Source organism: Salmo trutta, chromosome 12 (genome assembly GCF_901001165.1).
Source record: "Salmo trutta chromosome 12, fSalTru1.1, whole genome shotgun sequence".
Classification (NCBI taxonomy): Eukaryota; Metazoa; Chordata; class Actinopteri; order Salmoniformes; family Salmonidae; genus Salmo; species Salmo trutta.
In genome coordinates this window covers 8,766,770-8,784,803 of record NC_042968.1, presented here as the reverse complement: position 1 = coordinate 8,784,803, position 18,034 = coordinate 8,766,770, and the positions used below count along the sequence as shown (strand labels likewise).

The window sequence follows — 18,034 nt, the reverse complement described above, 5'->3', positions numbered from 1 at the left end:
ACAACATTAGGTGATAATATATGTTTTATTATGGATGTATAATCAGCTATAACGGGCGGTCATTTTGGACCGGGAACACAGAATTAGTTAACATGAAAGAACACAACAGGAGGGTTAAATAGTGGAGTAGGGTGGTGTATATTCATTTTATAATAATAACAAAATGTTTTGTGAGTGTAGTGTTAAATGGTAGGGTATTTGTTTATTGATTTATTTCAAGCAAAGTATAAGAGAGTTGTACTCCAGTCTAGTAGGTGGCGGTAATGCAACATATTGGATGCCAACCGCCGTTAAATCTAATCGAAGAAGAAGAAGTTTACAAATATACTTTGAAGGTTGTATTATATAGATACTGTGTTCAAGTATCCAGACGTTGACGATGGATTCCACGGTACTGCTGCTATTGACAATGTTCGCTGTTTTAGGTAAAGTTGTTGGAGACAGAAGACTGACATTTGTAACTGTGGTGAGTATGCTGTTAGCTAGGAAAAAAATCGCTCTAGCTGGAGACTTATATTTCCCTCACTAACTTTTAACATCAGTTATCTGAGCAGCTTACCGATCGCTGCAGCTGTACATAGTCCATCTGTAAATAGCCCATCCAATCCCCATATTGTTTTTATTTACTTTTCTGCTCTTTTGCACACCAGTATTTCTACTTGCACATCACCATCTGCTCATCTATCACTCCAGTGTTAATTTGCTAAATTGTAATTACTTCGCTACTATGGCCTATTTATTGCCATACCTCACGCCATTTGCACACACTGTATACAGACTTAATTATTTGTGTATGTTATTGAACATACACGTGTTTATTCCATGTGTAACTCTGTGTTGTTGTTTGTGTCGCACTGCTTTGCTTTATCTTGGCCAGGTCGCAGTTGTAAATGAGAACTTGTTCTCAACTAGCCTACCTGGTTAAAGAAAGGTAAAATGAAAACATGGCTGACTTGTTTAGCTGAAGTTCGCCAGCTAGCGTTAACTTGTGTGTGTTAACTAGCGGTGTGTCTTGTTCGTTTAACGTTAACGGGCTAGATACGCAGTCGTCTCTGACGGTCATTCTTCTCTTTGCCAGTTGCCTTATTGTGTAACATTAAAGTTAGCTACTTACTAACTCGTTAACTACCTAACATAGCTAGCTGGAATATGTAATGTTACCAAAAGGAGGAACTAACGTTAGCTAGCAACATTGTTTTGCTATAGGCTAGCCTTCGCACTGGTAAACAATATCGAGTCTGGACAGTTAGTGCTGTGTAACTTTTTATCTCGATAACAGTGAAACCGTATTAGCTTAAAGTTGCCTGTTTTAGGGCTGTACAAGCTAGTATGTGACCCCAATGACTATTTCACGTAACGTTAACTAGCTGACTAAGGTCACAAATAAGAATAAACAAATTATTGAATGAACAGCAACGCTGGATTGTTGCTATGTTGACTTTGCTCTAGTAAGTGTGGCTATGTTAATGCAAGACAAAATACACATTGATTGATTGAGTTTAGCCTAATTGTGGTGTAGGATCCTGATTGTGCTGGAATATCATGTTTGGGATTTTTTTTTACCCAGCTCTACCGACATGGTGACCGATCCCCAGTCAAAGCCTACCCTACTGATCGCTACCAGGAGAGCTCTTGGCCACAGGGCTTTGGACAGCTCTCGCAGGTACATTTTTTAAAAATCATCAAAGACTGAATAACACTAGCCAGAAATCCAGAACCTGTTTTGCTAACATTCAACTCCTTGTACTCCGTGTCATGCGAAAGCAATGTTTAGCATGACACTGAGTGGAATGATACCTCAAACAAACTGGTACCCAAGCTAGAATAAGTGTTGAGGAAGAATCCTGATACACTGACGGGTGTGGTTCTTGCTGTACTAATAGCACACCGTTTCTGGGATCTCTACAGGAAGGAATGAGGCAGCACTTTGAGCTGGGACAGGTGCTGCGGAAACGCTATCGGGGTTTTCTAAATGACACTTATGATCGACATGAGGTAATTTATGGTTTAGTTCCTTGTTGAAACTATGATGGTACTATGTCTCACACACTCATTTCAATTAGAAATGCAAATTGGATCGTGTGTATCGCCCAGGTTAAAACCTCTCTGGGATATGTGGGATGCTAGCGTCCCACCTCAACAACAGCCAGTGAAATGGCAGGGCGCCAAATTCAAAACAACAGAAATCTCATAATTAAAATTCCTCAAACATAAAGTATTATCCACCATTTTAAAGCTTAACTTCTTGTTAATCCAGCCACAGTGTGATTTCAAAAAGGCTTTACGGCGAAAGCATACCATATGATTATGTTAGGTCAGCGACCTAGTCACAAAAAAACATAGACATTTTCCAGCCAAAGAGAGGAGTCACAAAAAGAAGAGATAAAATTAATCACTAACCTTTGATGATCTTCATCAGATGGCACTCATAGGACTTCATGTTACACAATGCATGCATGTTTTGTTCGATAAAGTTCATATTTATATCCAAAAATCTCAGTTTACATTGGCGCGTTAGGTTCAGTAATGTTTTGTCTCCAAAACATCCAGTGATTTTGCAGGGAGCCACATCAATTTACAGAAATACTCATCATAAACGTTGATATAAGATACAAGTGTTTTACATAGAATTAAAGATACACTTCTCCTTAATGCAACCGCTGTGTCAGATTTCAAAAAAGCTTTACGGCAAAAGCACACCATGCGATAAGCTGGGTACAGTGCTCAGACACCAAAACAAGCCATACCTGCCATGTTGGCGTCAACAAAAGTCAGAAATAGCATTATAAATATTCACAAAAATGCACTAGGCTTCTGAGTGGCGCAGCGGTCTAGGGCACTGCATCTCATTGCAAGAGGTGTCACTACAGTCCCTGGTTCGAATCCAGGCTGTATCACATCTGGCCGTGATTGGGAGGCCCATAGGGCGGCACACAATTGGCCCAGCGTCGCCCGGGTTTGGCCGATCTAGGCCGTCATTGTAAATAAGAATTTGTTCTGAACTGACTTGCCTAGTTAAATAACGGTTAAAGAAGAAAAATCTAAGGAAAACCAGCTCAAGGCTGTAGCCACTGAACTGCAAAAGGAAGTATCTTGTTTCAATGATAACCACTACCCCTCCTATTGTTCTTTGTCTAGATTTCTGTGAGGAGCACAGACTATGACCGGACCTTGATGAGTGCAGAGGCCAACCTGGCAGGATTGTACCCTCCCAATGGGTCACAGGTCTTCAACCCATCACTGGAGTGGCAGCCTATTCCTGTTCACACTGTGCCCCAGGATGAGGAGAGGGTGAGCAGGGTGATGAGGTCTTGGGTGATATCCAAAGATGGACAGCAGCCACAAAATAAAGAAATTCTGAATATGATTCTGTTTTAAATAATAAGTTATTGGCTACCTCCATACTAATGTACGCATCTAAAATGTTTTATCTATTTCAGCTTTTGTCGTTTCCCATTCCGGGTTGCCCTCGTTATATAATCCTCATGAATGAGACTAAACGCACAGAAAAGTACCTCAACATGACATTTCTATACAAAGTAAGTGGCACTGCAGTCACTGGAATTAAGGTGATGACTGGCTAATGAGGCTAGAGACTTATTCTTATGAAATGTGATTACCTTATCGTTAACTGTCTGCTATGGTTTGAGTCTTCACAATTCATCTTTAGATTCATCATGCCCCTAACCACGCTTGACCTAAAGTCATGAAATTCTGAACATAGGTGCCTCTCCTCACAAGGATCAAATTTGCCTCAGGGACCCATGGACATGGTCTGGCTCATAAATGCATATACAGTGCATTCGGAAAGTGTTCAGACCCATTGACTTTGTCCACATTTTGTTACCTAATAGCCTTATTCTAAAACGGATGGGGGAAAAAAATATAATCCTCAACAATCTCCACACAATACCCCATAATGAAAAGTGAAACTTTTTTTTTGCAAATGTTATTCAAAATAAACCTTATTTACATAACTATTCAGTCCCTTTGCTATGAGACTCGAAATTGAGCTGAGATGTATCCTGTTTCCATTGATCATCATTGAGATGTTTCTACAACTTGATTGGAGTCCACCTGTGGTAAATTCAATTGACTGGACATGATTTTAAAAGGCACACACCGGTCTATATAAGGTCCCACAGTTGACAGTGCAAAAACCAAGCCATGAGGTCAAAAGACTTGTCTGTAGAGCTCCGAGACAGGATTGGCACAGATCTGGGGAAGGGTACCAAAACATTTAAGGTCCCAAAGAACACAGTGGCTTCCATTATTCTAAAATGGAAATGGTTGGGAACCACCAATACTCTTCCTAGAGCTGGCCGCCCGGCCAAACTGAGCAGTTGGAGAAGGGCCTTGGTCAGGGTGATGACCAAGAACCTGATGGTCACTGACAGAGTTCCTCAGTGGAGATGGGAGAACCTTTCAGAAGGGCAACCATCTCTGCAGTACTCCACCAATCAGGCCTTTATGTTAGAGTGGGGAGATGGAAGCCACTCCTCAGTAAAAGGCACATGACATCCCTCTTGGAGTTTGCCAAAAGGCACCTAAAGGACTCTCAGACCATGAGAAACAAGATTCTCTGGTCTGATTAAAGCAAGATTGAACTCTTGGCCTGAATGCCAAGCGTCACGTCTGGAGGAAACCTGGCACCATCCCTACGTTGAAGCATGGTGATGGCAGCATCATGCTGTGTGGACGTTTTTCAGCGGCAGGGACTGGGAGACTAGTCAGGATCGAGGCAAAGTACAGAGAGAGCCTTGACGAAAACCTTCTCCAGAGCGTTCAGGACTTCAGACTGGGACGAAGGTTCACCTTCCAACAGTACAACGACCTCAAGCACACAGCCAAGACAACGCAGGAGTGGCTTCGGGACAAGTCTCTGTCCTTGAGTGGCCCAGCCAGAGCCCGGACTTGAACCCGATCGGACATCTCTGAAGAGCCCTGAAAATAGCTGTGCAGCGACGCTCCCCATCCAACCTGACAGAGCTGACAGGATCTGCAGAGGAGAATGGGAGAATCTCTCCAAATACAGGTGTGCCAAGCTTGTAGCGTCATAATCGCTGCCTAAGGTGCTTCAACAATGTTCTGAGTAAAGGGTCTGATTACTTATGTAAATGTTATATTTCAGTTTTAATAAAAATAGCTAACATTTAAAAAAAAAAAGTTTTGCTTTGGCATTATGGGTATTGAGTGTAGATTGATTAGGGGGAAAAACTACTTCAGAAATTTTAGAATAAGGCTGTAATGTAACAAAATGTGGAAAAAGTCAAGGGGTCTGAACTTTATGAATGCACTGTAAATCAGTGAAGGATATTTGTGTTCTAACAATTTATTACACATTGCAAATACTGTCAAGATGTACAAGAACATATCGACCTCACGGTGGTGCTGATCTGTTTGACTCAGTGATCATTTGGCACACATGCTCAGGGATATGAATCTAGCTAACCCACGTGATATCTCAGATACCACTGGCCCGATATTGACGAAACTTGGATGAATGATGCGTCTTGCCTTAGCGATCATAATTTACAAAATGGCACTGATTGGCCTAGGGGGGGCGCAGCATCATTTGTGGGGGACAACATGTTTGCTGTTGCATTGTTTCTACCTTGTTTTGAATTTCTTCTCCATCACTTGTCAACCACACATGTTGAGCTGTCAAAGCTGTTTAGCTGTCAAAAAGCTGTGTCGACAATCTTAACTTTGAATGCCCCTTGTCTAGATTATCATTCTTTGATCCTTTGCTTTTAAAGGATCTAATAGCGACGGTACGGGAGAAAACTGGTCTGAAGAACACCACCATTGAGACTGTTTGGAGTGTCCATGACACCCTGTTCTGTGAGGTAAGCAGCTTATTACCTATAATAAACTCAGCAAAAAAAGAAACGTCCTCTAACTGTCAACTGCGTTTATTTTCAGCGAACATAAGATTCAACAACTGAGACAAACTGAACAAGTTCCACAGACATGTGACTAACAGACATGGAATAATGTGTCCCTGAACAAAGGGGGGGTCAAATGTAACAGTCACAAGCTGTATTAAGTACTGCAGTGCATCTCCGCATGGACAGCACCAGATTTGCTAGTTCTTGCTGTGAGATGTTACTCCACTCTTCCACCAAGGCACCTGCAAGTTCCCGGACATTTCTGGGGGGAATGGCCCTAGCCCTCACCCTCCGATCCAACAGGTCCCAGACGTGCTCAATTGGATTGAGATCCGGGCTCTTCGCTGGCCATGGCAGAACACTGAAATCACGCACAGAACGAGCAGTATGGCTGGTGGCATTGTCATGCTGGAGGGTCATGTCAGGATGAGCCTGCAGGAAGGGTACCACATGAGGGAGGAGGATGTCTTCCCTGTAATGCACAGCATTGATTGCCTGCAATGACGACAAGCTCAGTCCGATGATGCTGTGACACACCGCCCCCAGACCATGACGGATCCTCCACCTCCAAACCGATCCCGCTCCAGAGTACAGGCCTCGGTGTAACGCTCATTCCTTCGATGATAAACGCGAATCCGACCATCACCCCTGGTGAGACAAAACTGCGACTCGTCAGTGAAGAGCACTTTTTGCCAGTCCTGTCTGATCCAGCGACGGTGGGTTTGTGCCCATAGGCGACAATGTCTGGTGAGGACCTGCCTTACAACAGGCCTACAAGCCCTCAGTCCAGCCTCTCTCAGCCTATTGCAGACAGTCTGAGCACTGATGGAGGGATTGTGCGTCCCTGGTGTAACTCGGGCAGTTGTTGCCATCCTGTACCTGTCCCGCAGGTGTGATGTTCAGATGTGCAGGTGTTGATACACGTGGTCTGCCACTGCGAGGACGATCAGCTGTCCGTCCTGTCTCCTTATAGCACTGTCTTAAGCGTCTCACAGTACGGACATTGCAATTTATTGCCCTGGCCACATCTGCAGTCCTCATGCCTCCTTGCAGCATGCCTAAGGCACATTCACGCAGATGAGCAGGGACCCTGGGCATCTTTCTTTTGGTGTTTTTCAGAGTCAGTAGGCCTCTTTAAGTTTTCAGAACTGTGACCTTAATTGCCTACCGTCTGTAAGCTGTTAGTGTCTTAACTGTTTCACAGGTGCATGTTCATTAATTGTTTATGGTTCATTGAACAAGCATGGGAAACAGTGTTTTAAACCCTTTACAATGAAGATCTGTGAAGTTAATTGGATTTCTACAAATGTATCTTTGAAAGACAGGGTCCTGAGTTTAGCTATAATTCCTTATAGTTGTATCACTTTGCTTACTAGCAATGTAGAATATATTGTGAAACATTACAGAATTTCCACCGTACAGTTTGCCATAAATCATGCAGACTGAGTTAAACTTTTAAGTTAGGATGTGAAATGTTCCTACAGCCAATGTTTTAGCTAGTGAGGATCCACAGTGGTTTATGGAAGTGAAAGCAGAACTGTGAGCCTGTGGCTACTCAGCCTTGTGACTGTTGCGACGTGAGGGAAGTCATGCTTCAGTCTCCTCTGGTCAGCTGAAATCAACCTGTCACGTATAAACATTTTGTGAAGGGCTGGGGAGACACAAAGGCAGCAGTGTGGTCATTGATTGTCTACAGACAGATCAAAATGATTTATTTGTATATCACGAAACTTGTTAAATCACGAAATGTTGCCTATACCTACTTTCATTCCATTGGTGGTTATTGTTAACCTTGTTTTATTGGATGTTCTACACTGTAATTGTAGCAGTATACTATTTTACTTTAGAGACAGATAACAGCATGTAGATTGAATGGTATTATTATCTTACTAACATTGTTGTGTAGTTTCACCTTGATTCAGTGTCATGAGCATATTGAAGGTTTTCATTCACCACCCATGTCATTTCAGGCAAGGCACAACATGACCGCTCCTGACTGGGTGACCCCTGAGATCATGGATGATCTGAGGAAGCTCAAGGACTTTGGCTATGAAATCCTGTTTGAGGTCTACAAGCGTCAGGAGAAAAGCCGTCTCCAAGGAGGTAATACCAACTGTCAGAATGGGAAGAGCAGAAATGTGTTTCAGCTTAGCTATCTACATTTCCTTTTGTATGTGCTATTTAGTGATGGCCAAGGCTGCGGAGCTGTAGGTAACTGTCCCGTCCCACCTCCCTGGTTTCCTTTTCCCCACACCTGGGCCCAGTTTTTTTTTTTTCAATTCTTTTTTTAAGTTCTATCTGGATTTCACCTGTCGGATAGGTTTAAATGTATAGAAATAGAACAGATGAATCACTGACTTGAATGGAGACTCCTGTTCTATTTTAATGTGTTATTCCTAGCCGAAATCCGGGTTAACTTTAAAAAAAAAAATGGGCCCTGAAGATTCCAAATCACGTCTGCGCATGTTTCGTCACCACTACTTTACTCGCAAATATTTGTGGTCACTCTCCCTTTATTTTTCTCACTGTCAATTGTGAAATTATAATTATTCAGGTTTTACTGGTGAAACGTCCAAGCAGCATCTGCATACCAACCATTTGATCTCAATCAGTTTCATGGGGATAAGCATTTAGATCTTCTTGTCTTGAAGTAGCCTACAGTGAGCACATTTTTGAGCATATTGTTTTAACAAATTAGCATGTTTCAGTCAAAGCACACATTTTGTCTTGTGGTGTGCGCTGTTGAGTTTTGGCCACATGAGAGAAATGTGACCGTTCGCACAATGAGGTGGTGTTTGGCTTACAGTAACATTATATTAAATTATGTAGAATACTATCATTATGCGCTCTTGCAGACTTTGATTCAGCTTTGATCTTACTTTAGTAGACAAGCACCATTCACCAGAGAAGCCTGTGCTCTACAAGTAGAGCCGCCACTCTGTTTAGTTATTGCATTTCTTCATATGGTCCTCAAATATATGAAAGTGATTAGAGATTTGAATATGCATTCATACATCTTTGGCTTAGTACGCTCATCTCAAACGATTAAACTACTTTGCACATCATCGAGATGAAGACTAGCCCCACAACCACCATTGAAGTCAGCTGATGTTTTATGTAATGGCAATGGCACTGAAGGAATGAGAAGGGATGGTACATCTTCTCAAATTGTCTACTTGACTGCTAACTATAGGCTTTTACTACACCATCAAATAGGTGTCCTCTTGGGTAGCATTGTAAATAACATCTCGGAGTCTGCGCTTCCCGACTCTAATCGCCGTCTGAAGATGATGATGCTCTCTGCGGTAAGCGTTTTAAGTCTTGTGTATGATCTCCTTTTTACGTGGATGCCTTGAGCTGTTTGCTGCAAATTGTTCATCTAATGCAGGGATGGGCAACTGGCGGCCCCCATTTTTGTAGGCCTGCGGACCAATTTCACATTTTTTTGGGGGGGGGGGGGGGGGGCTCAGAAGGTCTCAACATACTAGAATAATAAAATGCACAAGGTAGAATTTTGAAATTTGGTTGTACATCAGTCACTCAATTAGCCCATGTCAGCACATTTTTTGGGGGGATTGAAAGTTAGTCTAGTGGCCAGTTATCTAAACTTGTAGTAAGCATGGACAAATTACTGTCCGGGTGGGGCCATTGCTCATCAGTTATCATATTAACAACTGCAAACATTTTCTCTCTCCCTTGTGGCAAAATGTGTCGAGTTGCAACAAACGTAAAACGGCCACATTTTCTCTACGCCCCGTGGCAGAATGTGCCGAATGCATGAGTCTTTTGTGTTATTTTTCAGCATGACACCACCATTGTGGCTTTGCAGTCGAGTTTGAGTATCTTCAATGGAAAGCAGCCGCCCTATGCCTCCTGCCACATATTTGAACTCTATCAGGAAGACAACGGGTAGGTTGTACTGTGATGGAATAAGACCCTTGTTAATAGCTATTCCAAACTTTGTGTAGTTTATATTATACTGTGTTATCTTGTGAACTGGCTCAGATAAGCAACATTTGGTCAAATAAAAAAATATATACAGTACCAGTCAAGTTTGAACACCTACTCATTCAAGGGTTTTCCTTTATTTTTACTATTTTCTACATTGTAGAATAATAGTGACGACATCACAACTATGAAATAACACATATGGAGTCATATAGTAACCAAAAGTTGTACTACTACTAATGGTGGTTTCTTTGCAGCAATTCGACCATGAAGGCCTGATTTCACAGTCTCCTCTGAACAGTTGATGTTGATGTGTCTGTTACTTGAACTCTGAAGTAGAGGTCGACCGATTAATCGGAATGGCCGATTGATTAGGGCCGATTTCATAACAATCGGTATTTTTGGACGCCGATTTGGCTTTTTTATTAAAAAAACAAACATGTAGACCTTTAACTAGGCAAGTTAGTTAAGAACACATTCTTATTTTCAATGACGGCCTAGGAACGGTGGGTTAACTGCCTTGTTCAGGGGCAGAAGGACAGATTTTTACCTTGTCAGCTCGGGGATTGAATCTTGCAACCTTACGGTTAACTAGTCCAACGCTCTAACCACCTGCTTTACATTGCACTCCACGAGGAGCCTGCCTGTTACGCGAATGCAGTAAGAAGCCAAGGTAAGTTGCTAGCTAGCATGAAACTTACCTTATAAAAAAACAATCAATCAATCATAATCACTAGTTAACTACACATGGTTGATGATATTACTAGTTTATCTAGCCTGTCCTGCGTTTCATATAAATCGCTTAGGTACACGTTGCTCCAACGATAAACATCAATGCCTTTCTTAAAATCAATGCACAAGTGTATATATTTTTAAACATGCATAATTAGTTAATATTGCCTGCTGACATCAATTTCTTTTAACTAGGGAAAATGTGTCACTTCTCTTGCAAATAGAGTCAGGGTATATGCATCAGTTTGGGCCGCCTGGCTTGTTGCGAACTGTGAAGACTATTTCTTCCTAACAAAGACAGCCGACTTCGCCAAACGGGGGATGATTTAACAAAAGCGCAATCGTTGCACGACTGTACCTAACCATAAACATCAATGCCTTTCTTAAAATCAATACACAGAAGTATATATTTTTAAACCTGCATCTTTAGCTAAAAGAAATCCAGGTTAGCAGGCAATATTAACCAGGTGAAATTGTCATTTTGCGTTCATTGCACGCAGAGTCAGGGTATATGCAACAGTTGGGCCGCCTGGCTCGTTGCGAACTAATTTGCCAGAATTTTACGTAATTATGAAATAACATTGAAGGTTGTGCAATGTAACAGGAATATTTAGACTTGTGATGCCACCTGTTAGTGAAATACAGAACCGTTCTGTATTTTATCTGACAGGAAAAACGTTTAGTTTTCGAGATGATAGTTTCCGGATTCGGCCATATTAATGACCTAAGGCTCGTATTTCTGTGTTATTATGTTATAATTAAGTCTATGATTTGATAGAGCAGTCTGAGCGATGGTAGGCAGCAGCAGGCTTGTAAGCGTTCATTCAAACAGCACTTTCGTGCGTTTGCCAGCAGCCCTTCGCAATTCTTCAAGCATTGCGCTGTTTATGACTTCAAGCCTGTCAACTCCCAAGATTAGGCTGGTGTAACCGATGTGAAATGGCTAGCTAGTTAGCCGGGTGCGCGCTAATAGCGTTTCAAATGTCACTCGCTCTGAGACTTGGAGTAGTTTTTCCCCTTGCTCTACATGGTTAACGCTGCTTCGAGGGTGGCTGTTGTCGATGTGTTCCTGGTTCGAGGCCAGGTAGGAGCGAGGAGGGGGACGGAAGCTATACTGTTACACTGGCAATACTAAAGTGCCTATAAGAACATCCAATAGTCAAAGGTATATGAAATACAAATCGTATAGAGAGAAATAGTCCTATAATAACTACAACCTAAAACATCTTACCTGGGAATATTGAAGACTCATGTTTCATATGTTCTCATGTTCTGAGCAAGGAACTTAAACGTTAGCTTTTTTACATGGCACATATTGCACTTCTCCAACACTTTGTTTTTGCATTATTTAAACCAAATTGAACATGTTTCATTATTTATTTGGGGCTAAATTGATTTTATTGATGTATTAAGTTAAAATAAGTGTTCATTCAGTATTGTTGTAATTGTCATTATTATAAATAAAAAAATTGGCCGATTTAATCGGTATCGACTTTTGGTCCTCCGATAATCGGTATCGCCGTTGAAAAATCATAATCGGCCGACCTCTACTCTGAAGCATTTATTTGGGCTGCAGTTTCTGAAGCTGGAAACTCTAATGAACATATCCTCTGTAGCAGTGGTAACTCTGGGTCTTCTTGATGGTTTTTGCGACTGCACTTGAAGAACATTTCTTAAAGTAATGATGGACTGTTGTTTCTCTTTGCTTATTTGAGCTGTTCTTGCCATAACATGGACTTAGCCCTATTTGGTAAAAGACCTTCTGTATACCACCCCTACCTTGGCACAACACAACTAATTGGCTCAAATGCATTAAGAAGGAAAGAAATTAACTTTTTAACAAGGTACACCTGTTAATTGAAATGCATTCCAGGTGACTAACTCATGAAGCTGGTTGAGAAAATGCCAAGTGTGCAAAGCTGTCATCAAGGAAAAGGGTGGCTACTTCGAAGAATCTCATATTTTATTAAACTTTTTTGGGAGGGGGGGTTACTACATGATTCCATATGGGTTATTTCATCGTTTTGCTGTCTTCACCATTATTCTACAATGTAGAAAATAGTCAAAATAAATACCTTGAATGAGTAGGTGTGTCTGAACTTTTGACGGGCACTTTATATCTGATTTGAGATCTGCTGTCAGTCTAATATAGGAAGTCTATCCCATCTAGATCATTCACAGTGGCCATGTTTTATCGCAATGACACCACAAGAGCGCCTTACCAACTGGCTATACCTAGCTGTGACCTCTTCTGCCCCCTGGAGGACTTTGTGCGCCTCACCAAACCATCCATCCCAGAGGATTGGGACAAGGAGTGCATGGTTGAGCCTCCTACAAAGGACACAAGTATGATGGGAGTAAAATGGGCTGTTTGATAATAAGAGCCTTGAAGCAATAGAATGTGTTGAATAAGGGTCATTCCACTTTAAAGGGATACTTCGGGATTTTGCCAGAGGCCGTTTATCTAGTCCTCCAGTGTCAGATGAACTCGTGGCTACCATTTTTATGTCTCTGTGTGTATTTTGAAGGAAGTTGCAAACTCGCATTACCCATAGACTTCCAGTCATTGCGCTAACGCTAGTTAGCATTGCCTTGCGAAACTACCTCTAACTTCCTTCATACTGGACACAGATGCATAAAAATGGTATCCACGAGTTCACCTGACTCTGGGGAAGTAGATAAAGGGCCTCATTGCCAAAATCCCAAGGTATCCCTTTAATTAAAATGGTGCAAAGAAAGAGGATTTTGAAACCTACCGTCTCAGATTGTTCTGAAACGGTTTCTGTAGTTAGAAACGAATAAGATAAGCATTCATTCAACATTTTGTTGAAATGTAATTTGATCTCTGAGAAATTACCCTAATTAATTGCACTTAATTAGATTTTTTTTTTTTTCTATTGATAGGGTTCATATATTCTATATAGTACCTCGCATCCAATTTGGACCAAACTTCTTCCTACCAATGAGTAAGATATTCAAAACAATTGTCAAAAGCCACCTATAGACCCCCTCCACACCAATACCACCCCAACAACAGAATACATTTCTTTGAGATGTATTAATGCAGGGGTTCCCAAACATTTTAGCTCAGGCCCCCTTCCAGCATTGGGGAACATCCCGCGAACCCCCCCCCCGTGCATGTGAGCACCACGTCTATTTCTATGGGCATAAGCACTGTTCATGACACACTGTTTACACCCCTCTTGTTGGTGGAGAGAACATTTAGCAGGCTTAAAGCTTATTTCCTACAATTCTACACATTTTGTCATGTCTGTGTATTCATGTGATATTTGAGTAACTCAAACATTACTACAAAATCTATGGGCTAAAACGCCAAACTAAAAAGCGTTAGCGGACATGAGCTAGTTGATCTGGACATTTCTGACAAGTTTTATAAATAGCACTCTAAGGTATGAAATGACTAACATGACAAGAGGAACTGAAAATGCACTACCCAATTTCAAAATTGCACCATGTGCATTCTACTATTACAACTTTCAAGGGTAAGTTGAAAGCTGCACTGGTAATACCAGTATGTATGTATGTATGTATGTATGTATGTATGTATGTATGTATGTATGTATGTATGTATGTATGTATGTATGTATGTATGTATGTATGTATGTATGTATGTATGTATGTATGTATGTATGTATGTATGTATGTATGGGACATAAAACAAAACTTTAATAAGTAATTTACCTGTATGGGGAAGTACATCACCAAATTCACTGGGATTACATAGAATGATAAAACAATACTGAAGCTGCAGTTCAATACTATTTTGGGGGGGATTTCTCATGTTTTACACATTGGTAGGAAGACGTTCGGACCAAATCGTGTGTTGGGTACGATATTTATTAAATATATATGAATCCTATAAATTAAAATGGCCAATTTTGGGTGCAATTAGCTGAATTTTTCAGAGATCAAATTATATTTCAACAAAATCAAGTTGCAGGAATGCTTATCTTATGTTTCTAACTGCAGAAACTACTTCAGAACAATCTGAGATGGTGGGTGTCATGGCTTGCTGAAATGACATGGAACGACTAATAATGTGTGTTTGACATATCTACTGTGTCTTTCTCTGGTCCCATCATCAGGGGTGGTCATCGGACTAGCAGTTTGTGGCTGTTTGCTCTTCCTCCTTATCGTCCTTCTGCTCGCTGTGCTTTGTCGGCAACGTGATCCCTCCAACGGCTACAGTCACGTTCACAATGAGATTGAATCTTGACAAAAGTACAAACTCCGCCGTAGGCAGGATTCATGGGAGAGTGAAGATGTTGTCTGAATGCCTCCCAGCTCTGCCCTCTGGTGGGGGATGCAGGAAAAGGGAACACTAGACTCCTTTTAGTGCAACTTTTTTTTTTACATGTATTTTTTTCCTTCAAAGGGGACTGTGGCCTTTCACCAAAAATGCACAGAAACTTACTGGGGAGGACCAAGGTTATCTAGTCTTCTAGTGAACTGTTGTCATGGTAAGTATTCCTAAGCTTGTGAATGAAGTATGCTACTGCATTCGGACAAAATTGGCTTTTTTTTTATGTTTTCAAATACTACTTGTACTCATGGGTCCAAGTCACCTGACCAGCGTTCTTACAAAATGTGGACCACTGGATGCTTCATGCTTGTTTGATTCTCCCCTTGGAGAATAATGATCATTGTGACACTGAACCCGAAGACTGCTTGTGCTTCATTTCTCTCCAAGGAACAGATTTTGGCCGACTGTACTGAGCATTCTTCTAGCAAGTCATTTGATAAAGAATGCTATTTATTTCCTCTGGTGGTGATTGTCATGGTACTTGGAGAAGCCTTCACATCATGGTAGTCTTGGTAAAGAATGTCCAATGACTACCCTTGTATATGGCACACTCTTTAGTTTGTCCATTTTCATCTCGCACGATTTTACATTTTAAATTTTTCAAAGTTTATAATTTCAATTGCTCCTTGGTAATGTGACCGACTGACCTCAAACTACTTTCAGAATGTCCACGGACTGGCGGAGACAGGCGCCACGAGGCATACAGTGTGGTAATGCGGCCGATCCAGGAGAAGCTGGCAGGAGCCCTGGAATGGGTTCGCCACGAGCGAGGGGCCCAAGCCCTGGAAAGCGTTGCTGTTTCCGCGCCGTCCGGTGAGCTCTCCCTGGCTTTTGAAAGTCCGGGGGAGAGGGTGTAAATCTCACGCCGGGCCATATTACTTTACTATATCCGCAGCACGTCTCCAAGGTGAACAGCCTCTGGCATGTTATAACAATGTAGGTAAGAGAAGTTGTCAAAAAAGATCCGTAACTTCGGGATAAGGATTGGCTCTAAGGGCTGTGTCGGTCGAGCTGGGGTGCAAAGTGGGGCTGGGCTCGAACCGCGGCTGGGGGAGCAGTCCCTCCGTCACCCTCCTCTCACCACCATTTCATTGTGGCCCATCTCGCGGTTTCTTGTGCGTAGTCTCGCAAGGGTCTGCGTGCGGGGATTCGTTGGGGTGGTGTCCGTCGGCGGACCGGTGGGGGGTTGGGTCCGGCAATTGGTGGCGGCAACTCTGGACGCACGCCGGGCGCTTCTCGCGGATCTCTCCAACTATGGCGCTCGCCTGCCCCACGCATTGTAGGTAGGGGAGGTCTCCTCTACGCTCACTAGACTTGAGTCGGAGACTAGACCCAATTACCCAGCAGTGATAGGGCATTGCATGGATCTGGCTCATGCCCTACGAAGTGGGGAGTGGTATCTCCAGCTTGTCTGGGGAGGGAGGCCTATGTCTGATGTGGGTAGTACAATCCACGCCCAGGGATTTGTACGTAGCAGAGCAGCTCACTCGCGGCAATCTATTGAAAGTCAGCCCTCGATCCAAGCTTTTGTCGGGGACGGAAGGCGTCTTCCTCCACCATCCTCCTTTACTTAAGGGTTAACAGGTGCACGCAGAAGGGCCAGGGGCCAGACAGTGTGAGAGAGCCCAGGCAGGTGGGTAGAAAGCATCATTGGGCTCTGGATAGGTGGTCGCCCATCCGCCCGGGCCCGTCCTCTGGTTGGACTGTGAGTCAGGGTGGGACTCGCTGTGGAAGTCAAAAGGTCACCAGGTGCACAAGGAGGCCTCCCACAAGGCGGGGGCACTCAGTATGAGCAGGGGCAGCTGGACTCGGGGGGCTGGGGGCAGCACTCAGGCTGTGGCGGTTGGGGACTGTGAGCAGGAAAAAGCAGGTGGGTCACCAGGTGCACAGAGCTTGTTTCAGGTTACCAGGTGCACAAGGAGAACGCCAAGGTGGGGAGCAGTCCGAGTTCAAGCAGGGGCGGCCGGACGGGGGGCTGGGGGCAGCACTCAGGCCATGGATGTTGGCGTGGGGACTGAGCAGGAAAAAGCGGGCGGGTCACCAGGAGCACAGAGCCTGTTTCGACAGTGGGACTGTAGACGTCTTAGTAATTCCAGGGAGTAAGCTATACTCTAAGGCCAAGGGAAATGGGTGTTGACCGGGTAGGGAGAGTAGGTGTGGAGGCCTGGAGGTATGCAGTTCCAGGGAGTAAGCTATACACACTCAGGCCCAGGGAGAGGGCGGGCAGGGAGTATAGGCCTAGAGACCAGGAGTCAGAGGTCACCAGGTCAATAGGGGGCCTGCCTGGAGGTCAGGAAGGCCCAAGTGAATAGGTTTGTGAGTGACACTGTCCTTCAGGGGTGCAGAGCAGGCAACTTAATGTAAAATCGTGTGAGATGAAAATGGACAAACTGAAGGGTCTGCAATGTGTAGGCCCACTGAGTGTACATTCTGAACCTTGTTTGAAGTCAGGTCACATGACCAAGGAGCTATTGAAATTCAAATGTAAAAAAAGTTTGTACATTGTTTACGCTCCCTAACTAATTCAACTAGGAATACAAATGCTGCTTACACATGTTTATTAGCTTTGCAAAGTGAATTAATGTCCAAATCGTGAGAATAAGACCTGTGCTGTAACACAATAAAAACAATGAATAAAAGTCCAATGTTGGTAGTGACTGCCCATTACTGCTTAACACTTATTAACCATTATTTATTCATATTACTTTACTATAATTTGAATCGCTCCGCACTACCTGTCATTTAATTTGCATGTGTTCATCCCATTGTGTTTTCATGGGCAATGAGTAATTCTAGTGCCTATTGTTTAACCAGACATCTGGTTCAAGTTGTCCAACTGGTTTGTGTAGACATCATGGGCCCAATAGTCTCCATTTTATCACATCGCTACAGTCGAACTGTAAAGTATCTTATTTTTTTTATGCGTGATGGACTGGAGAGTAATTCTTATCTGTAATATTTTGTGTTAAATCATGAGCAATTGGTTTCACCGTAGTGCTTGAATTATTGCAACAGTCCTTTGAGATTGTTTGCCTTGACGTTTGCAATGCTGTTTAACATGAATGATTTTATGTCCTGATATGCTGGAAATCAGTTGTAAGAATTTTTTTGCACTGGGAATTCGCAATACTTTATTTGA

The 18,034-nt window shown here is 42.7% G+C and overlaps 1 protein-coding gene across 1 annotated transcript; it reads left to right on the top strand.

Moving 5' to 3' along the window:
• The first annotated feature begins 309 nt into the window (after window positions 1-309).
• Window positions 310-17,557, top strand: LOC115202871 (lysosomal acid phosphatase). Its single transcript, XM_029766995.1, has 11 exons — window positions 310-466; window positions 1,568-1,663; window positions 1,909-1,995; window positions 3,139-3,291; window positions 3,441-3,539; window positions 5,760-5,849; window positions 7,862-7,994; window positions 9,108-9,196; window positions 9,694-9,800; window positions 12,742-12,917; window positions 14,678-17,557. The coding sequence occupies exons 1-11, from the start codon at window positions 380-382 to the stop codon at window positions 14,806-14,808; spliced, it is 1,248 nt and encodes a 415-aa protein (XP_029622855.1). The 5' UTR covers window positions 310-379; the 3' UTR covers window positions 14,809-17,557.
• The last annotated feature ends 477 nt before the right edge of the window (window positions 17,558-18,034 follow it).

What these genes read in the sequence shown, in the direction of transcription:
- LOC115202871 (XM_029766995.1), top strand. Translation starts at nt 380, where the DNA reads ATGGATTCCACGGTACTGCTGCTATTGACAATGTTCGCTGTTTTAGGT. An exon ending in ACATGACATTTCTATACAAA is followed by an intron (nt 3,540 to 5,759) that starts GTAAGTGGCACT and finishes TTGCTTTTAAAG; the next exon opens with GATCTAATAGCGACGGTACG. An exon ending in ATGACACCCTGTTCTGTGAG is followed by an intron (nt 5,850 to 7,861) that starts GTAAGCAGCTTA and finishes ATGTCATTTCAG; the next exon opens with GCAAGGCACAACATGACCGC.